Source organism: Balaenoptera borealis (assembly GCF_965194805.1).
Source record: "Balaenoptera borealis genome assembly, chromosome: X".
NCBI classification, from domain to species: Eukaryota; Metazoa; Chordata; class Mammalia; order Artiodactyla; family Balaenopteridae; genus Balaenoptera; species Balaenoptera borealis.
The window spans coordinates 95,597,158-95,621,008 of NC_138881.1; the positions used below are offsets into that span (position 1 = coordinate 95,597,158).

At 39.9% G+C, this 23,851-nt stretch overlaps 1 protein-coding gene across 1 annotated transcript in view; it reads right to left on the reverse strand.

Annotated features, from left to right (window-relative positions):
- The window catches only part of LOC309620614 (uncharacterized protein), a 168,629-nt gene extending 160,029 nt beyond the window's left edge, over positions 1 to 8,600 (reverse strand). Inside the window, exon 1 of the mRNA XM_082377398.1 lies at positions 1,354 to 8,600. Coding sequence (XP_082233524.1) covers positions 1,354 to 2,498 — 1,145 coding nt within the window. The 5' untranslated portion in view covers positions 2,499 to 8,600. The remainder of the gene's footprint in view (positions 1 to 1,353) is intronic.
- Between the last annotated feature and the right edge of the window lie 15,251 nt (positions 8,601 to 23,851).

Here is a 23,851-nt window from a genome sequence, read left to right on the forward strand (position 1 = left end):
TGGTTTCAATTTTAGTGCTTGTAATTGGTCTGTTTACATTTTCTATTTCTTCCTGGTTTAGTCTCGGAAGGTTGTGCTTTTCTAAGAATTTGTCTATTTCTTCCAGGTTGTCCATTTTATTGGCATATAATTGCCTGTAGTAATCTCTCATGATCCTTTGTATTTCTGCAGTGTCAGTTACTACTTATCCTTTTTCGTTTCTAATTCTATTGATTCGAGTCTTCTACCTTTTTTTCTTGATGGGCCTGGATAATGGTTTATCAATTTCGTTTATCTTCTCATAGAATCATCTTTTAGTTTTACTGATCTTTGCTATCGTTTCCTTCATTTCTTTTTATTTCTTATCTGATCTTTATGATTTCTTCCCTTCTGCTAACTTTGGGTTATTTTTGTTCTTCTTTCTCTAATTGCTTTAGGTTTAAGGTTAGGTTGTTTATTTGAGATGTCTCTTATTTCCTGAGGTAGGATTGTCTTGCTATAAACTTCCCTCTTAGAACTGCTTTTGCTGCATCCCATAGGTTTTGGGCCGTCGTGTTTTCATTGTCATTTGTTTCTAGGTATTTTTTCATTTCCTCTTTGATCTCTTCAGTGATCTCTTGGTTATGTAGTAGCATATTGTTTATTTTCCATGTGTTTGTATTTTTTACAAATCTTTTCCTGTAATTGATATCTAGTCTCATAACATTGTGGTTGGAAAAGATACTTGATATAATTTACCAAGGCTTGATTTGTGACCCAAGGTATGATCTATTCTGGAAAATGTTCCATGAGCACTTGAGAAGAAAGTGTACTCTATTGTTTTTGGATGGAATGTCCTATAAATATCAATTAAGTCCATCTTGTTTCATGTATCATTTAAAGCTTGTGTTTCCCTATTTATTTTCTGTTTGAATGATCTGTCCATTGGTGAAAGTGGGGTGTTAAAGTCCCCTACTATGATTGTGTTACTGTCGATTTCCCCTTTTATGACTGTTAGCATTTGCCTTATGTATTGTGGTGCTCCTATGTTGGGTGCATAAATATTTACAATGGTTATACCTTCTTCTTGGATTGATCCCTTGATCATTATGTAGTGTCTTTCTCTGTCTCTTGTAATAGTCTTTGTTCTAAAGTCTATTTTGTCTGATATGAGAATTGCTACTCCAGCTTTCTTTTGATTTCCATTTACATGGAATATCTTTTTCCATCCCCTCACTTTCAGTCTGTATGTGTCCCTAGGTGTGAAGTGGGTCTCTTGTAGACAGCATATATATGGGTCTTGTTTTTGTATCCATTCAGCCAGTCTGTGTCTTTTGTTTGGAGCATTTAATCCATTTACATTTAAGGTAATTATCGATATTATATTCTTATTACCATTTTCTTAACTGTTTTGGGTTTGTTATTGTACGTCTTTTCCTTCTCTTGTGTTTCCTGCCTAGAGAAATTCCTTTAGCATTTGTCGTAGAGCTGGTCTGGTGGTGCTGAATTCTCTTAGCTTTTGCTTGTTTGTAAAGCTTTTGATTTCTCTGTTGAATCTGAATGAGATCCTTGCCGGGTAGAGTAATCTTGGTTGTAGGTTTTTTCCCTTTCATCACTTTAAATACATCCTGCCACTCCCTTCTGGCTTGCAGAATTTCTGCTGAAAGATCAGCTGTTAACCTTATGGGGATTCCCTTGTATGTTAGTTGTTGCTTTTCCCTTGCTGCTCTTAATATTTTTTCTTTGTATTTAATTTTTGATAGTTTGATTAATACGTGTATTGGCGTGTTTCTCCTTGGATTTATCCTGTATGGGACTCTCTGTGCTTCCTGGACTTGGTTGACTATTTCCTTTCCCATATTAGGGAAGTTTTCAACTATAATCTCTTCAAATATTTTCTCAGTCCCTTCCTTTTTCTCTTCTTCCTCTGGGACCCCTATAATTCGGATGTCGGTGCATTTTATGTTGTCCCAGAAGTCTCTGAGACTGTCCTCAATTCTTTTCATTCCTTTTTCTTTATTCTGCTCTGCGGTAGTTATTTCCACTATTTTATCTTCCAGGTCACTTATCCATTCTTCTGCCTCAGTTATTCTGCTATTGATTCCTGCTAGAGAATTTTTAATTTCATTTATTCTGTCGTTCATCATTGTTTGTTTGCTCCTTAGTTCTTCTAGATCCTTGTTAAACATTTCTTGTATTTTCCCCATTCTATTTCCAAGATTTTGGATCATCTTTACTATCATTACTCTGAATTCTTTTTCAGGTAGACTGCTTATGTCCTCTTTATTTGTTTGTTCTGGTGGGTTTTTATCTTGCTCCTTCATCTGCTGCGTCTTTCTCTGTCTTCTCATTTTGCTTAACTTACTGTGGTTTGGGTCCCCTTTTTGCAGGCTGCAGGTTCGTAGTTCCCATTGTTTTTGGTGTCTGCCCCCAGTGGCTAAGTTTGGTTCAGTGGGTTGTTTCGGCTTCCTGGGGAGGAGACTGGTGCCTGTGTTCTGGTGGATGAGGCTGGATATTGTCTTTCTGGTGGGCAGGACCATGTCTGGTGGTGTGTTTTGAGGTGTCTGTGAACTTAGTATGATTTTAGGCAGCCTCTCTGTTAATGGGTGGGGTTGTGTTCCTGTCTTGCTAGTTGTTTGGCATGGGGTGTCCAGCACAGGAGCTTGCTGATTGTTGAGTGGAGCTGGGTCTTAGCGTTGAGATGGAGATCTCTAGGAGAGCTCTCGCTGATTGATATTACACAGGACCCGGAGGTCTCTGGTGGTCCAATATCCTGAACTTGGCCTTCCCACTCAGAGGCTCAGGTCTGACACCTTGCCGGAGCACCAAGACCCTGTCAGCCACACGGGCAGGTACATGGGGAATTTCTTGCCTTTTGGGAAGTCTGAGGTCTTCTGCCAGCATTCAGTAGGTGTTCTTAGGAGTTGTTCCACATGTAGATATATTTTTGATGTATTTGTGGGGAGGAAGGTGATCTCCACATCTTACTCCTCTGCCATCTTGTAGGTCCTCAGGAATTGTTTTTAAACCAAAAGGGTAAGAGTGTTTGCACTCCAAGAAAAAAACAACAACAACAACAACTAACTAACTTCTTCCTCTGAATTATGTTCTGCATTTAAGGGACAAAGCCTACTCCATGTGAAAATGAAATGTGATACTCAAATGCCTGCCCATCAGCCAAAGCAGTAAGTAAATGGCTGTATCAAAATCACCTGGGGGTGTTGTTTAAAAATACATATTTTCCCCACCCCCCCACTCCTCTCCAGATGTATTGAATCAGAATCTCTAGAAATGGAGTTTAAGAATCTAAAATTTTAAGAAGTTCTTCAAGTGATTCTGATGCATAGCCAGGGTTAAGAACCACTAGATTAGATGATCTACAAGATCTCTTCAAAATTTACAGGTACCCTTAATTTAAAAAGGCAGAGACATAGATCCACGACCTACTATGTGCCAGGAACACTCCTAAACTTGCAGCCTTTCTTAACCAATGTTCCTCATCTGAACAACAGATTTGCATGACTATTTTTTCAATTCTCCCAAAGATGGTACATAACGAATACAGATGCATAGAAGTTTATGGATTATACACTCAACCATTGCCGTGCAGCATTAGGGCTTAGTTCTCTCAGGGTTACTAAAGCCTAGTAGTAGAGAAACAATTTGTGAAGAACAGATGAAGTATCTGAAATATAATGTATTTATACTCTAGATGGTTCAGCTACAAGATGATGCCTCCAGCTTCCTAGCTCCCTGAATGACTGTGTGGTGTGTTGTAGGCCCCCTTCTCCTTTCCCACACCTACATCAGAAACATATAGTGATCAATAAATAGGTCACTGTTGAGAGTCTGGGATTAATTTGTTACCATAGTGCAAAAGTCTATCCTGAGTAAAGCAGTAACATTAACATATTTGAAGTTTGTTCAAACATAAAACTATTGAAGGGTTTCTGACAGGATGAGTAACAGGATAAACTATACATTTTTCAAAGATCACTCTGTAGACTTGCAACTGGATAGGAGGAGGGCAAGAGTCAATATAGACAGACCAACTTGTTAATAATTATTGAATTAATGTGTTCAGTCAACAAATAATTATTTAAAAACTCCTGTGTGATAGCCACTGTGCTAGGTGTTAGAGATACAAAGGTAAAAAATATCATTATAGGTGGTGTTAAATGCTATGAAGAAAAGAGCCATGGTGCTATGAAAGAGAAAAAGGAGGGTCTACCTATTTTATATAGTAGCATGATTATAGAAATAGTGTGCAAGCCACATATATAATTTTTTAAAAAGCATTTTGGTTGCTGTGGGCAGAATGAAAAGGCTGTAGTGAGGCAAGACTGACCACTGAGCCCATCAAGATTAAATAATCCAGGCATGCAGACTAGAAGAGAATGGGTCAAGTATCAGGCACACCCTGACCTCTGCATTTTGGAGAGATGAGTCAAAGACTCGAGCCAGTGAGAAGCCCTTAATCAATGGAGAATGGTCCTGGGAGCCCTATGCAAAGATACCTAGGGGAAATGGGAGTGGATGATAAACTTGATCTGACCTGGATATACATAATTGTCAAAACTCATTGAACTGACACTTAAGGATTGTGAATTTTATTGTGTACACTTTATACCTCCATAAGTTAAAATAATTACATTCAAATGATTTGTCTTAACCAATAGTACCTTCTGGTGAAGAACACGGTGTGAACATAATCATGTTCTACTGAAATTCCAATGGAAAAATTTCACTTGGGGAAGGCCCAAGTTTACTAAAGAGATATCAATTATTCAGAGAGGATAGTAATGCATGAAATTATTATATCATACCTGATTGTTTACATGTTCAATAGAGGTTTTGCAACTAAAACCTGTGTAATCCAGCCTTTGAATGACTGAAGTGTTTTTTTCTTCAGACATCCAGATGGCTCCCACCTTTCACCCACCCCCATTCTTCTTCCACTGGAGTCATAGTTTCTTCTTCCCATCATCTCACTTTTGAGATTTATTTTCCAGGGGAAAACATTTGTGGCAAAAAAACCCAAAACAAAACCCTTCAATCAGAAAAAGTCTCAGGGTTGGCCCCTGGGTTCAACCTGTCTCCCCACAATATTCACACATGCTAGGAATCAGAGTCACTCATGGCAGACCTATGAGAGAGGACTGAAGCACTGGGGTATACACTGAGCCATGAACTGAACATGAACAGCAGTGTTGAATCCTAAGTTATGCAGAGAATCACTGGCTCCTACTAGCTACTACCCTATCTCTTTTTCCAGAGTAAAAGAGAATTTTATAGAGAATATTGAATATGGAGATTTTCTTAGTGTCCTCCACTGCTTCTCCCTTTTCCTCAACATTTATGTATTGCTATCTCCTCAGGTTTTCTTCCCATGCTACATAATCTTCTTGGGTGATCTTACTCACTCCAACAGCTTTAACTATTACAAGTAGGCTAAAGACTTCTATATCTTTATCTCTAACTCAGATGTATTTCCTCAGCATAAGACTCAAATATCTAGGGCTTCCCTGGTGGCACAGTGGTTGAGAGTCCGCCTGCCAATGCAGGAGACACAGGTTTGAGCCCTGGTCCAGGAAGATCCCACATGCCATGGAGCAACTGAGCCCGTGTGCCACAACTACTGAGCCTGAGCTCTAGAGCCCACAAGTCACAACTACTGAGCCCGTGTGCTGCAACTGCTGAAGCCCACGCACCTAGAGCCTGTGCTCCACAACAAGAGAAGTCACCGCAATGAGAAGCCCATGCACCGCAATGAAGAGCGGCCCCTGCTCACCACAACTAGAGAAGGCCTGCATGCAGCAACAAAGACCCATACAGCCTAAATAAATAAATAAATAAATAAATAAATAAAATACAAAAAAAAAAAGACTCAAATATCTAAAAAGCTTAGTGGGCATCTGCACCTTTATATCCCACAAAAACATAAAACTCAACAGCTCTGTCATTGAACTCTTAATATCCTCTCCTAACTCTTGCTCCAGATCTGTTTTTCCTTTCGAATTATCTCTCTATATATTAATGACAGTATCCAATCACCCAAGCTAGAAACCTAGAATTCATTCAACCTCAATTTTCATTTTTCCTTCTCACCATCCCCTAAAACCACTCCAATCATTTATTACATCACATCACTTATATGTTATAAGTATCTTTATCTTTCCCTTATACTCATTCTTAATATTACTGCCTCAGTTTAGGATATTAGCGTCCTTCATCTATTGCAATTATCTCCAGAGGTATTCCTACAGTCCGTTATCCACAGTACTACCTCAATGATCTGTCTAAATATTTGTTCATTAGTTTTTCTTTCTCAGTATATTGTGAACTCTTCAAAGGCAGATACTATATTTATCTTTAAATCACTGGTACCTTGTGTAGTGTTTGGCACAGAATAGGCCAGATGGATGGATGAATGAGTGAATGAATTACAGAGGAATCTATCATCATTCCTGAAAAATTATAGAGTTTCAATGGTGAATAAAACAGAACTGGACTCCATTCTTTCCTCACAGAGCCAAATCACCACTGTATTTGGTCAATTATCCTCGTGTCTCATCTTCGTGCCTTTTCTCCTACTCCTATTGTCACTGTACTTTGAACTTTTGATATATCACATTGCAATGATGTGTTTAAGTGACCATTTATCCGAAGTGCATCTGCAAGTTGTGCAAGGGTAGCATATCTTATTCATCTCTTCATCCCTAGCACCTAGCCCAGTGATTGGCATATAACAGGTGATCAATGAATGTGGAAAAAATGAATGAAATAAGGTAGTTCAGCTGAAACCTTCCTGTGGCTGGGTAGGGTCATGTCCATTTCTTCTGCAGTCACCACTTCTATCTCCACAGATACACTGCAAACCTTGGGAGAGCTCTATCTCCAGAGCTTTGGGTAGAGTCTTATTCCCTTGACTTCATCTGGGCCTTTAGTAACTATCAATCCATGATTACATGCACAGCTGGTGGAATCCCTTAGAGTTGAGCTTGGTATAGAGGCCTAATTTATACTGGCAATCCTTCTGAAATATTACAGTATATTCCCCACATCTAGCTGGTTGGATGCATGATAAATGTGGGGATATGGCTAACAGTAGCTCCAGACTGACCTGCTGAGAATATGCTTTGTCAAGCATACGTCACAAACAGGAACCTTCCAAGTAGAATCAACTTGGGTGTCATTTTTTTATTTAGCTAAATTAACAGCTTGACATCAACATTTTTCTCTCAGTAGGTAAATGTTTTCCTCTACTGATAAAAATCCCCTCTGGCTTTTCAGATGAAGACCACATAGTAGGCACTCAACGAACATTTTGATGATTAAAGGAAATGTTCAGAAAGAGCCTCTACCACCACCTCCTCATTTGTTGTATAGTTTCTTCTTGGTAACATGTAGGTGACAGAAGGGGCTAGAGAATGGATCCGCTTCTTCTATGAATTCCTTCTTACCACCTTTCTTTCTTCCTTCCCCACACACCCACATACCCCCAAACTCACAAACCACAAATACCACATTTCTGAATTCCTAATTTGGGAGCACAGCTAACAGATTGCAATTCAAGGGAAGACCTTTGTAAGTTGGAGGAACTCCTGAATTTTAAAACAAGAGCTTCTTTTTAGAACTACCTATGTGCAAATGACAACATGGAGAAATGGGTCAGCCTCTAATTTCCAGGATAAGGGAAAATCCAGTGTTTTCCACCAAACAGGGATTAGAAAACACTCCTAAGACCTTTGGGAAGATGGCGGAAGAGTAAGACGCGAAGATCACCTTCCTCCCCACAGATACATCAGAAATACATCTACACGTGGAACTGCTCCTATAGAACACCCACTGAACGCTGGCAGAAGACATTCAGACCTCCCAAAAGATTAAAAGAAGGGATTAACAAAGATGGCGGAGTATAAGGACGTGCTCTCACTCCCTCTTGCGAGAGCACCAGAATCACAACTGGCTGCTGGACAATCATCGACAGGAAGACACTGGACTTCACCAAGGAGGATACCCCATGTCCAAGGACAGAGGAGAAGCCACAGTGAGACGGTAGGAGGGGCACAATCACAGTAAAATCAAATCCCATAACTGCTGGGTGGGTGACTCACACACTGGCGAACACTTATACCACAGAAGCCCACCCACTGGAGTGAAGGTTCTGAGCCCCACGTCAGGCTTCCCAACCTGGGGGTCCAGCAACGGGAGGAGGAATCCATAGAGAATCAGTCTCTGAAGCCTAGTGGGAATTGATTGCAGGACTTTGAGAGGACTGGGGGAAACAGAGACCCCACTCTTGGAGGGCGCACACAAAATAGTGTGCGCATCAGGACCCAGGGGAAGGAGCAGGGACCCTGGGGGAGACGGAACCAGACCTACCTGCTAGTGTTGGAGGGTCTCCTGCAGAGGCGGGGGCTGGCTCTGTTTCACCGTGGGGACAAGGACACTGGCAGCGGAGGTTCTGGGAAGTACTCCTTGGCGTGAGCCCTCCCAGAGTCTGTCATTAGCCCCACCAAAGAGCCCAGGTAGGCTCCAGTGTTGGGTTGCCTCAGGCAAAACAACCAACAGGGAGGGAACCCAGCCCCACCCATCAACGGTCAAGTGGATTAAAGTTTTATGGAGCTCTGACCGCCAGAGCAACAGTCAGCTCTACCCACCACCAGAGCCTCCCATCAAGCCTCTTAGATAGCCTCAACCACCAGAGGGCAGACAGCAGAAGCAAGAAAAACTACAATCCTGCAGCCTGTGGAACAAAAACCACATCTACAGAAAGAGAGACAAGATGAAAAGGCAGAGGGCTATATACCAGATGAAGGAACAAGAAAAAAACCCAGAAAAACAACTAAATGAAGAGGAGATAGGCAACCTTCCAGAAAAAGAATTCAGAATAATGATAGTGAAGATGATCCAGGACCTTGGAATAAGAATGGAGGCAAAGATTGAGAACATGCAAGAAATGATTAACAAAGACCTAGAAGAATTAAAGAACAAACAAACAGAGATGACCAATACAATAACTGAAATGAAAACTACACTAGAAGGAATCAATAGCAGAATAACTGAGGCAGAAGAACGGATAAGTGACTTGGAAGACAAAATGGTGGAATTCACTGCTGCGGAACAGAATAAAGAAAAAAGAATGAAAAGAAATGAAGACAGCCTAAGAGACCTCTGGGACAACATTAAACGCAACAACATTCGCATTATATGGGTCCCAGAAGGAGAAGAGAGAGAGAAAGGACCAGAGAAAATATTTGAAGAGATTATAGTCGAAAACTTCCCTAACATGGGAAAGGAAATAGCCACCCAAGTCCAGGAAGCGCAGAGAGTCCCACACAGGATAAACCCAAGGAGAAACACGCTGAGACACACAGTAATCAAATTGGCAAAAATTAAAGACAAAGAAAAATTATTGAAAGCAGCAAGGGAAAAACGACAAATAACATACAAGGGAACTCCCATAAGGTTAACAGCTGATTCCTCAGCAGAAACTCTACAAGCCAGAAGGGAGTGGCATGATATACTTAAAGTGATGAAAGGGAAGAACCTACAACCAAGATTACTCTACCCAGCAAGGATCTCATTCAGATTTGATGGAGAAATCAAAAGCTTTACAGACAAGCAAAAGCTAAGAGAATTCAGCACCACCAAACCAGCTCTACAACAAATGCTAAAGGAACTTCTCTAAGTGGGAAACACAAGAGAAGAAAAGGAACTACAAAAACAAACCCAAAACAATTAAGAAAATGGTCATGGGAACATACATATCGATAATTACCTTAAACGTGAATGGATTAAATGCTCCAACCAAAAGACACAGGCTCACTGAATGGATACAAAAACAAGACCCATATATATGCTGTCTACAACAGACCCACTTTAGACCTAGGGACACATACAGACTGAAAGTGAGGGGATGGAAAAAGATATTCCATGCAAATGGAAATCAAAAGAAAGCTGGAGTGGCTATACTCATATCAGATAAAATTGACTTTAAAATAAAGAATGTTATAAGAGACAAGGAAGGACACTACATACTGATCAGGGGATCAATCCAAGAAGAAGATATAACAATTATAAATATATATGCACCCAACATAGGAGCACTTCAATACATAAGGCAACTGCTAACAGCTATAAAAGAGGAAATCAACAGTAACACAGAAATAGTGGGGGACTTTAACACCTCACTTACACCAATGGACAGATCATCCAAAATGAAAATAAATAAGGAAACAGAAGCTTTAAATGACACAATAGACCAGATAGATTTAATTGATATTTATAGGACATTCCATCCAAAAACAGCAGATTACACATTCTTCTCAAGTGCGAACGGAACATTCTCCAGGATAGATCACATCTTGGGTCACAAATCAAGCCTCAGTAAATTTAAGAAAACTGAAATCATATCAAGGATCTTTTCTGACCACAACGCTATGAGATTAGAAATCAATTACAGGGAAAAAAACGTAAAAAGCACAAACACATGGAGGCTAAACAATACGTTACTAAATAACCAAGAGATCACTGAAGAAATCAAAGAGGAAATCAAAAAATACCTAGAGACAAATGACAATGAAAACACGACGACCCAAAACCTGTAGGATGCAGCAAAAGCAGTTCTAAGAGGGAAGTTTATAGCTATACAAGCCTACCTAAAGAAACAAGAAAAATCTCAAGTAAACAATCTAACCTTACACCTAAAGGAACTAGAGAAAGAAGAACCAACAAAACCCAAAGTTAGCAGAAGGAAAGAAATCATCAAGATCAGAGCAGAAATAAATGAAATAGAAATAAAGAAAACAATAGCAAAGATCAATAAAACTAAAAGCTGGTTCTTTGAGAAGATAAACAAAATTGATAAGCCATTAGCCAGACTCATCAAGAAAAAGAGGGAGAGGACTCAAATCAATAAAATTAGAAATGAAAAAGGAGAAGTTATAACAGACACCGCAGAAATACAAAGCATTCTAAGAGACTACTACAAGCAACTCTATGCCAATAAAATGGACAACCTGGAAGAAATGGACAAATTCTGAGAAAGGTATAACCTTCCAAGACTGAACCAGGAAGAAACAGAAAATATGAACAGACCAATCACAAGTAATGAAATTGAAACTGTGATTAAAAATCTTCCAACAAACAAAAGTCCAGGACCAGATGGCTTCACAGGTGAATTCTATCAAACATTTAGAGAAGAGCTAACACCCATCCTTCTCAAACTCTTCCAAAAAACTGCAGAGGAAGGAACACTCCCAAACTCATTCTATGAGGCCACCATCACCCTGATACCAAAACCAGACAAAGATACTACAAAAAAAGAAAATTACAGACCAATATCACTGATGAATATAGATGCAAAAATCCTCAACAAAATACTAGCAAACAGAATCCAACAGCACATTAAAAGGATCATACACCACGATCAAGTGGGATTTATCCCAGGGATGCAAGGATTCTTCAATATACACACATCAATCAATGTGATACACCATATTAACAACTTGAAGAATAAAAACCATATGATCATCTCAACAGATGCAGAAAAAGCTTTTGACAAAATTCAACACCCATTTATGATAAAAACTCTCCAGAAAGTGGGCATAGAGGGAACCTACCTCAACATAATAAAGGCCATATATGACAAACCCACAGCAAACATCATTCTCAATGGTGAAAAACTGAACGCATTTCCTCTAAGATCAGGAACGAGACAAGGATGTCCACTCTCACCACTATTATTCAACATAGTTCTGGAATTCCTAGCCACAGCAACCAGAGAAGAAAAAGAAATAAGAGGAATACAAATTGGTAAAGAAGAAGTAAAACTGTCACTGTTTGCAGATGACATGATACTATACATACAGAATCCTAAAACTGCCACCAGAAAACTGCTAGAGCTAATTAATGAATATGGTAAAGTTGCAGGATACAAAATTAATGCACAGAAATCTCTTGCATTCCTATACACTGATGATGAAAAATCTGAAAGAGAAATTATGGAAACACTCCCATTTACCATTGCAACAAAAAGAATAAAATACCTAGGAATAAACCTACCTAGGGAGACAAAAGACCTGTATGCAGAAAACTATAAGACACTGATGAAAGAAATTAAAGATGAAACCAACAGATGGAGAGATATACCATGTTCTTGGCTTGGAAGAATCAACATTGTGAACATGACTATACTACCCAAAGCAATCTACAGATTCAATGCAATCCCTATCAAATTACCAATGGCATTTTTTACAGAGCTAGAACAAATCATCTTAAAATTTGTATGGAGACACCAAAGACCCCGAATAGCCAAAGCAGTCTTGAGGGAAGAAAACGGAGCTGGAGGAATCAGACTCCCTGACTTCAGACTATACTACAAAGCTACAGTAATCAAGACAATATTGTACTGGCACAAAAACAGAAACATAGATCAATGGAACAGGATAGAAAGCCCAGAGATAAACCCACGCACCTATGGTCAACTAATCTATGACAAAGGAGGCAAAGATATACAATGGAGAAAAGACAGTCTCTTCAATAAGTGGTGCTGGGAAAACTGGACAGCTACATGTAAAAGAATGAAATTAGAATACTCCCTAACAGCATACACAAAAATCAACTCAAAATGGATTAGAGACCTAAATGTAAGACCGGACACTATAAAACTCTTAGAGGAAAACATAGGAAGAACACTCTTTGACATAAATCACAGCAAGATCTTTTTTGATCCACCTCCTAGAGTAATGGAAATAAAAACAAAAATAAACAAATGGGACCTAATGAAACTTCAAAGCTTTTGCACAGCAAAGGAAACCATAAACAAGACGAAAAGACAACCCTCAGAATGGGAGAAAATATTTGCAAACGAATCAACGGACAAAGGATTAATCTCCAAAATATATAAACAGCTCATTCAGCTCAATATTAAAGAAACAAACACCCCAATCCAAAAATGGGCAGAAGACCTAAATAGACATTTCTCCAAAGAAGACATACAGACGGCCACGAAGCACATGAAAAGATGCTCAACATCACTAATTATTAAAGAAATGCAAATCAAAACTACAATGTGGTATCACCTCACACCAGTTAGAATGGGCATCATCAGAAAATCTACAAACAACAAATGCTGGAGAGGGTGTGGGGAAAAGATAACCCTCTTGCACTGTTGGTGGGAATGTAAATTGATACAGCCACTATGGAGAACAATACGGAGGTTCCTTAAAAAACTAAAAATAGAATTACCATATGACCCAGCAATCCCACTACTGGGCATATACCCAGAGAAAACCATATTTCAAAAAGACACATGCACCCCAATGTTCATTGCAGCACTATTTACAATAGCCAGGTCATGGAGGCAACCTAAATGCCCATCAACAGACGAATGGATAAAGAAGATGTGGTACATATATACAATGGAATATTAGTCAGCCATAAAAAGGAACGAAATTGAGTCATTTGTTGAGACGTCGATGGATCTAGAGACTGTCATACAGAGTGAAGTAAGTCAGAAAGAGAAAAACAAATATCGTATATTAACGCATGTATGTGGAACCTAGAAAAATGGTACAGATGAGCCGGTTTGCAGGGCAGAAGTTGAGACACAGATGTAGAGAACGGACATATGGACACCAAGGGGGGAAAACTGCGGTAGGGTGGGGATGGTGGTGTGCTGAATTGGGCGATTGGGATTGACATGTATACACTGATGTGTATAAAACTGATGACTAATAAGAACCTGCAGTATAAGAAAAGAAACAAACAAAACAACTAATATTAAACTTTCATTGGGTTATTTGTATGGAAATATGTTAATAGAAATGTTTCAGACATGACATGAAATTTCTAAAAATCTTATATGTTCTGGTGTAATGTTATAAGTCATAATCCTAGTTATTACTTTAAAATGTATATCTCAGAAATAAAAAAAAAAAAAGAAAGAAAACACTCCTAGCCCGAGATGCAAAAGAGAGTTAAAGCTGCAATAATACAGAAAACAATATAAGTTAGGCTGTGCCTAAGAAACTGTGGAATTCAATTTCCTAATTCCACGTAGGCACCAATTAAAACTATGCTACCATGCTGTTTCCAGGTGTCCTAACCAGAGCTGAACTTCCCTGAGAGCAATTGTACCTTTTTTGAATAATTTGTGGAACCTTACCTGCACTTACTGCACTTTTCTGAGGGACTGGCACGAAGGAATTTATGCCACCTTCGTTACTCAAGCTAATGGGCATTTGCTCAAGCCTGTTTTCCCAAGCCCCCCTAACCTACTCACTAGTTTATGTTCTGCCTTAAATGTTTCCCTTGGTATTTTTTAAATTATCACATTATTTCTTATCTGATTGTATCACTGGCTACTTCTTAACACCAAAAGGCCAATGATACTTTGGCTTTATCAAAGACTTTTATAATTAAAACCTTACCTTCAGCCCAAGAGCAAAACAGAATCCCCAAGAGACAGAGTGTCTTGACTGGAGATTTCACTGGAGAAGCCAAGAGCATGAAGGCCATGATAGAGAAGTTGACTGAAAAGTAAGTTCCTTCCAGGCAATAGCCAAGATAAATAACTGAAAGTGTTTCTTGCTTGAGGATGTTACAATAAGAAATAAACACCCCTACTTCAAAAGAGACACAGAAGAAAGTCCCAGACAACATTCACTCCATTTTGCAATAAGAATTTAAGAAACACTTGTACATACTAAGCACTGAAAAGGGGGCTGTGAGTTACAGAAATAAATAAGGCATTATCTTGCCCTCAAGAAGTTGGCAGACAAGTAGACTTCCCATGGTCCCTAAGGCTTTACATTAGCTGGCCTGCCTCTCCCAACTAATTTTGGACCAGTCTTGTCACTGTGCACCATGCACTTCCATCTTCTTTCTATTTATTCAACACACCAAGCTTGTTCTTTCCTTAGTGCCTTTGCATTTTCTCTTCCCTTTGCCTGGAATGCCGTTAACTCCAATCTTTCCCTAGATGGCTCCTTTTCATTATCATCAGTTCAGAAAGACCCTCCCTGAGCCTCCTACCTAAAGTAATCCTCCCCTTATTCTTTTTCTCAGCATCATGTTTGTATTCTTCAGAAAACTTATTACAACTGACAATTGTTTGTTTTCTCCACTATAATGTAAATACCATGAGGGTAGGCACTGAGTCTTGTTCACCATAGAATCCCTAACATTGTTATGCCTGGCATAAAATAGTTGCTCAAAAATATGTGTTGAATTAATGAATGAGATGATAAGGCACACACACAAGTAACCACTGTATACATTGCAGTATGGAACAAATATAATGGGACAGGGTTGTGGACATTTGCCTCTACAGGATCCATTTGCCCTTCTTCTGGCAATATTCCTAATATTCCCCTTCTCAACTTCAGCCCACACTTAGCCTTAGAGGGTGGAACATGTGATGTGGGCTGAAGCCAAGCAGTGCCTCATATTCCCCTGACCACAGTTACTGATTCAGTGGTTGGCAAATCAGAGCAAATCTCAGGACTTACTGGGAATGCTGAGACAAAGATTACTCTTTTCTTCCTTTGCCAGGGCAGGTGAGACTAGAGCTAAACAGCCATCTTGTAATCATGGAAGCCCTGAACAGGGAGAGCCAATTGTAAGTCATGAGCTTTGGGTTGGGATAGTATCTGAACTAGACCTTGAAAACAGGCATGATTATATTTGTTACCCAGTGATTTTTTTTTACTTTTCAAATTGGAAAGAACCTTAGAGACCTAGAAAGGTGAGGCTCGGAGAAGTGAATTGGCTTACAGTCACATGGCAAGTTAATGGCAGAGCCACAACCAATATCCAGACCTACTATCTCCTGGCCCAGAACTCTTTCCACTTTTTAGCTAGGATTTTGGATCTGCATTTTGGCATTCTAGGTGGAGGCACAGATATACTATGCAAAATTTGGCATAACATTAAAATATGCTTATAAGATAATAATCTCTCTATGTAGCTAGAGGAAAGGGTGTCATTAAGAGATCAGGCAGGAAATATCAGGTGGGGTCAGATTTTAGAAGGCACAGGGAAGCCATTCACAGTCTTTGAGTAAAAGAGCATTATGATTTAGGTACCATAGAAGATGGGGACAATTGAGGCAAAGAGACCAGCTAAGTTGTTGTTATACTAGTCTAGGCTGCCATAGTATGGGACCAAATCAAAAAGTTCTGAGTTTAAAAAAAAAAAAAAGGAAAATAAGGGACAGATGTCCATAGCTGACCTCAGAAATACTTGTATTACTGTCTAAAAGCAATTCCAATTATGTTCATTTCTGTGAATGGTGTCAGCAGCATAATAACCATTTACCATTAAATATGTATCAGATTAATTATGCTATAAATTTTATTTCACTTTAACCAATGAATATTGTTCATGTATGCTCAACTCAGCCTTCTGGATATGGTGCTCATTATGATGAAAAAGGGAGAGTGGAGAAACTTGGCCAGCCACTTGCCCTTTGACTTTATCATTTCTCACCCATTTCTGTTTGAGAGTAGCTTTTTCCAATCCCTGAAAGGGAGGTGAGCTCCTTCCTTTGTCCTGGATAGAAATTTTGAGGTAAACCCCATCAGGAAAGGACAAGGCCACCCCATAAGCCAAGAGCCTGAGTAAAGCTGGCCACCTGCTTATTCTGTTGCAAGAACCAAAGTGGGCCACTTGCTTCTCCACTGAGTACCCAACCCAAGATGTGCCCCGGGCCACTGTCTCTGGCTGCTCAGCTGGGGAGGCTGTCCATACCAGTCCTGGTAGTTCTGCTTTGCACTATACTTAGCAACATGTCAGAGGCAAAACGTCTGTAGTATTAGAGAGGAGGAAACAAAAAAGAGTCCAGGGGAAAACTGGAACCCATTTGAGTAATCAATCATCAGCTGAAGCTAAGCACTGCAGCTATTTATATGGGAATCTTTAGGTTGTAATAGCAACATGTTTATTCATGGCCCAACTTTTTTCTAGGTCAGATATTTCAAAGAACACATACACAATCATACATATACATTTTCTTGCTCTTCCTGAACAGGATGCCTGCACTAGAAGATAAAACAGAGCATTTTAGAATGAAGAGGTGGGAGAGGAGCCAAGTGAAGAGGTGGGAAAGATGGACAGAATGAAATAAAAGTCAATGTAAGGGTGACCATATTCTGGACATGCCTAGGAGAGTCCCATTTCATGCCTGTTGTAGACTAATAACAGTTAATTATTTAACTTCCAAATTTATTCAATTTACAGAGTAAATTCTATGGTCATTCTATCAAGTTCATTACCTTAAAGAGAAATACCTTGCATTTTTATAGCTCATAATAATTTTCAGTACACTTTGTCATCCATTATCTCTATTAACATTTAAAACAATTTTGTAAGGTGGGTACAATGGGTGTTTATGCCCTTTAAACAGATGACAAAACTGAAGCCAAATGGGGTTATTTTTCCTGAGGCTAATAAATGGCAGAGCTGAGATTTCTGTTTTCTAATCTTGTGCTTTTTCCCAATTGTACTGCTTTCCTGTCCCCATTATACTTAAGACAAGTGTTCAACTCTATTTTGTCAAATAATCAGTATAAAGTTAGCAGGGCCAGCTATGTACAATCCTTAGCCCTTTGATTCCTGAGCTATACAAAGGTTCATACAAACCTGGGAAGAGTGGGAAAATCTTCTGTAGGTTAAAATGATGAGAAAGTGTAGGGTTAGTAGAGTCATGCCTTACATCATGGTAGCTCCAAACATCGGCAGTCAAAGCTTGGATGCCAAAGTTGGCATGCTGGCATACTGACTGAGTCCAAGTAGACTCTTGGTAAAATGTGAAGTAAGAGAAGCTTGGATTCAGAACTGGCACCTTTCATACTAACCCCTCCTAAAGCCATTGCCTCTGGACCCCCTCTCTGCTCATGTTGCCCATTGTCCCCTCTTTGCCCAACTACCTCTGCAGCAAGTGACAATTCACAATGTCCTCTCAATCAAGCTCAGATATCCAATGAGAGGAAGTTAAAACCAAGTAGCAGGCAAAAGGTACCTGACTATCTAAGTTAGGTTACTCACTGTGAGTGGGGAAATGGCGATTTGAGACTTCACCCTTCCAGTGGTACTTGCATCTGGAGAGAAGGCATAGGGGCTTCCAGTGTCCCTTTCAGATTCCAGCTGTAAGCCAGCTCATCTGAGTGCTTGCTAAGTAGGAAACAGCAGCCTAGCACATTCTTCTGCAGCCCTGGCAATCAAACTTGCCAAAGAGGCAAGACAGGCAAAGATGAGATCACAGTAGTATTGTCTGAAGGTAGTTGCTGCCACTCACCACTATGGCCAGTCCCAAAATACCCAAAATGTCTTATTCTTCTTAGAGGGACCTTATGACTTGGTATAGTATGTATGAGATCAGAAAACAGTAACTGTCAGTTCTGTTTCAGGATCCACTAACTTCTGTTGCCATGGCCAAGGATTTACACCTGCTATGTATTCATTCATTCAACAAATATTAAGGGCCTACAATGCATCAGGTCATGTGGGAGGTGCCATTGATGCAGCAATGAATAAAACATGGCTTCTGCTGTTGATGAGCACAGTCTAATGGGGAAATCAAACAGGTAAATAAATAATTACAATACAGTATAATTAGTGTTATTCATTCATTTGTTCACTCATTTGTTCAACAAACATTTATTGAGCCAAACTCTGTGCTAGGTACTGGGGATATAATGGTAAGCAAGAAAGATAAGAGGCATCTTCCATATCTGTGTGTCCCCCCAGCACTTTACACCCAACACAGTGCCTCACACAAAGATAGCTCTTGGCAAATAAATGAAATAATTTACTTAGAAATTTTTCCCAATTTTTTCCTAAATAGTGAAACATTTTCTTCAAAGAAAATCTTGCAGGAAAGCCTAATATATCAAATAAATGAAAGGGGGCAGGGAAAAAAGGTAAACACTAATTTCTAAAAAATAAAGTAAGGGAAAGGAATTTTCTGATTGAACTTAGAATGTGAACCCAGTAACTCTGCTCTAGTATTCTATTCAGCCCCCCAATTGCTCTTACTTCTAAGGAGTCCATGAGACGTCTTAGTAGTATGAGGACACCAAAGGATCAGTCTGTTTCTCACATCATAGTTCACAACCCAACAGTATCAATATTACCTGAATAATTTGTTAAATAGACTGATTCCTGAGATTCATCCCAGACATACTGTATCAAACTCTTTGGGGTGGAGCCCAAGAATATCACCTTCCAGGTGGATTCTGATGAATACTTGAGTTTGAGAAACACTACCTAAGAAGATTTGTCCAGAAAAATGTGAATTCATTTTCTATTGCTGTATAACAAATTACTACAAACTGAGCAGCTTAAAATAATATCCATTTATTAGCTCACATTTCTGTAGATTAGAAGTCCAGGCACAATGTGATTGGGTTCTCTGCTCAAGGTATCCCAAGGCCAAAATCAAGGTGTTAGCTAGCCTGCTTTCTCATGTGGAGCTCAGACTCCTCTTCCAAGTTTGTGTGATTGTACCAGAACTTGGTTCCTTATGGATGTAGGACTGAGGTCCCCATTTCCTTGCTGGCTGTCAGCTGGAGTCTGCTTTTAACTACTAGAGGCCACCCACATTCCTGGACACATAACCTGCTCCAGCAGCAGAGAATCTCCATCAAGTTGAATTCCTCTTACACTTGAAATCACTTTTGCTAGGAAGAGCCCAGTCCCTTTTAAGGGGTCACCTGATTAGGGCAGGCTCACTGAGAATAATCTCTCTTTCTTAAAGATAACTGATTTGGAATTTTAATTGCATCAGCAAAATCACAGCAGTACCTAGGTTTGTGTTTGATGAATAATTGAGAGGTGTTTTATACCAGAGGATAAAAATCTTGAGAGCTGTATTAGTTTGCTAGGGCTGCCATAACAAAATACCATAGATTGGGTGTCTTAAACAACATCAATTTATTTTCTCACAGTTCTGGAGGCTGTAAGTCCAAGATCAAGGTGTCAATATGTTTGGTTTCCTCTGAAACCTGTCTCTGGCTTGCAGATGGCTGACCTCTTGTTTGCTCTTCATATAGAATTTAATCTGTGTGCACCCATCCCTGGTGCCTCTTCCTCTTTTTACAAGGACACCAGTCATATTGGATTAGGGCCCCACCCTAATGTCCTGATTTTAACTTAATTACCACTATAAAGAACTTATCCCCAAATACTGTTACATTCTGAGGTAGAAGACATTGGAACTTCAACATATGAATTTGGGGGGAACACAATTTAGCCCATAACAGGAGCCATCTCAGAATTGTGTCCACCATACAAGGCATCTGCATCACCTTTTTGAAAAACACAGGTACTCTCAGTTTTGCATTGAGAGTAGCCAAAACAACATAACCAAAAACAATATAACCTACAGGGGGTCTCTGGGGCCTCATATTTGTCAGAATACTGAATTCCAATCATACAACAACTACTTCCAGGGAGTAAGATTAGTGGTCATGCCATAACAGGGGGCTTGGAGAAAAAGGAGTAAAAAATGACATCCTAGGTTATTAAGCAAGGGTGAGCTTAGTATTAGCTATGAATAGCAACCAGCATTTCTGCACTGTGGTTTCTTTTTTTTTTTAAAGGACTATTTATCTATCTATGGCTGTGTTGGGTCTTCATTGCTGTGCACGGGCTTTCTCTAGTTGTGGCAAGCAGGGGCCACTCTTCGTTGCTGTGCACGGGCTTCTCATTGCGGTGGCTTCTTTTGTTGTGGAGCACGGGCTCTAGGCACATGGGCTTCAGCAGTTGTTGCTCATGGGCTCTAGAGCGTAGGCTCAGTAGCTGTGGCGCACAGGCTTAGTTGCTCCGTGGAACGTGGGATCTTCCTGGACCAGGGCTCGAACCCGTGTCGCCTGCATTGGCAGATGGATTCTTAACCACTGCGCCACCAGGGAAGTTCCTGCACTGTGGTTTTGACATTGAGAAAAATGTTTAGGAGCCCCTTTTCTACAGTCATGATTTTCAACATGGTCCCTTCTCAGCAATGCCTACAGTCTCAGCTCAAACCTACTGAATCAGAGCTTCAGGACCAAGGTCAGAATATCTGTATTATATTTTTGGCATCTTCACTGGTGAATTTAATTATGTGCACCAATGACCCAGAAACTAATGTGCCTAGGGTACTATATTTGCTCAATAAATATATCTTGAATGGAAAACTCTAGATAATTTTCAGTGGATTATTAGGTTGCATTTTATAGTCATGCAGAACTTTGGGTTCTACATGTAGACCCAAAGTCTGATGTACCTATGAGTGATGTTCATCTCCAGGATCTATTTCAATGCCAGAAGCAGTGATGTTTCATTTTTGTTTCCTATTTAGGCTCCAGACAACTTGAGGTGCTATTGCTTCTGTCTTGACAAGTAGCATTTTACATATGAAGTGAAAAGATCCTAATTATTGATCCTACTGCTCTCTCATCCCTGAGGATGGTGGGGGACTGACTGAGACTCATGGCCGGCCTCTTGCTCAGAAACCATTCTGGTCAAGGCTTTCTTTGGGTCAGCCTTATTTACCTCACATGAAGAAACACCTTCTTCCCTAGCCAAGCAACATCTTCTTTTCCTGGTTGATTGATCTGACTTGTTGTGACATGAAGCTCCTATAATCTTCATAGAATCTTCCTCTGCATAGTTTTAAAGAATATTTTTTAAAGTGAGGTCTAAAAACCATGTGAATGAGAGAATAGGCGATTATCTGATGTAGCATATGCATTTCAGACGGGATCATCTAACAGGAAAATATCGGTTTGCGTGAGAGGGGCAAGGATAAACGAGAGGAGTGGGAGCCATGAGTACAGCTCACATCATATAAAAGGAAAGCCTGAAGGGCCATCAGGAGTGAGAGGGGTTAGAGCATGAGAGAGGTGGGGGCCATGAAAAGGTCTAGCAAAAAGTGACAGAGCTGTTGGAGTCCCAGAAAACCTACTCTTAATCTCTGCCATGCTGAAAGTGCAGTCTGAGGCCCTGCCATTTCGGAAGCCCCGAGGAAGTCTATTCAAATGCACATTTCTAACTGGATTGTGTGGAGTGGTTATACAACTCTACACATTTACTAAAAATCCTTAAATTGAAAGTATTAAACAGGTGAGTTTTATGGTATATAAATTATATCCCAATACATTTATTTAAATGCAGATTCCTGGGCATCACCTAAGACCTTCTGAACAAGAATCTCTTGGAGTGGAACTCAGCTATCTCTATTTTAACAACCTCCCTTGGTGATTTTGATGACTGCTGAAGTTAGAGGTGTACCTGGCAACATAGGTGAATCATAAAATATTAGAGTTGAGTGGGAAAAGCAGCAGTGAGATTTAGAACAACACTTATGTAAATTACAAATCCGCACAGATTCTGCATGAACACATACAGACAAAAAAATATGCATTGGTTCCCTTGGAATGGTTGGCTGCAGTAAAGATAGGAGACAGAGAGAGGGAGATTGAGAGATTGAGAGAGAGAGAGAGAGAGAGAGAGAGAGAGAGAGAGCGAGAGAGAGCGAGCATGCCTTAGGGGAGAGGCTTTTGAACAGTTATCAGAATGTCAAGATTCTACCTTTAAACACATTAAGGAGAGAAAGAATCCCTTTAGTCACTTTCCCAGTGTGCCCATTCTAGTTTTCAGGTTTGCTGGTCTCACTGTTTAACAGTCTTCTCTTTCAATGCCATGCAAGCCCAGCATTTCCTGATCTATCATGAGAACTTCCAAGCTTCAGCAACAAAACCACAGGGCAGAGAGTGTTTATGGCTGCCTACTGGAGCGACTCCCCAGGGAAAAATGAAGGACTCAGATCTCAGGTTCAATTGAGTCAATTCTCCACTGATTGCTTTCATGCCTCAAAACAAACAAACAAACAAACAAAACCCACTTTTAAATACTTCCAATTCTGAACTGTTTGCAGGAAAAAATCAGGGCAATTAGTAACAGGAAGCCTGTATAAAGAACATGCAATTAAATCTATTGGGTTATCATTTATGTCTAATCTTCCTGAGCATAAATCATTAATACAGACTCCCAGAAGTTATCCCTCTTCACCAGAAGTTGAGGACTTCATCAGGGATTTTCAGAGTGTGGTTCCCTGACCAGCTGCATCAGCATGACCTGGGAACTTGTTAGACATACAAATTCTTGGGCTCCACCCCAGAACTAGTGAATATAACCTCTGGGGGTGGGACCAGCTATTTTGGTTTTAACATGCCATCTGTGTACCTCGGGGGCACTGAACTACTGAACGTCTGCTCTACATTTAAGAAGGGAATCAGCTCAGCCACGCTACTGCCAGAGGAGGTGAGCCAAGAAAGGGACGAAAACCTTTGACAGCGAGTCCCAGGAGTAAAATCCACGGGCTTTTTATAAAGACTGTACTCATGCCTCCCCTGCCAGAAACATCCGCAGTTCTCCATGTTACATGAAAATCTTCTCCAAAACTCCATGTCACAATACATTCCTGTCCCCTAATATCAAAGAATAACAATTAATTGGAAAGGGACAAGGACCTCTTTCAGCTTGCTAAATTTTCTAAAGATAGTTTTGCATATTTGTTCTATGTAAAGTTGTATAGAAGGACATTTGTAACTTCAAGGTGTTAAGAGCTAAGTAAAGCAGTCCATCTGAGGACTTTATTCCTTCTCTCTCTGTCTCTCTCATTCATATACATTATTAGTAAATGGTAGTCTTTAAAACTTAGAGTCTGTTGTCTTTTCTCCATGCTATTTTACGTCAGGTCACAAGTTCAATTACCTATATGGACAAGATAGGTAACATAAATGAGTAATATGGGTCCGACATCAGAAAACCTGCCCCCCAGCCTCTGTGTCAGAGCACAAAAGGAAGCTCTGGGGACTGTGGCAAACTGGAGAACACACTG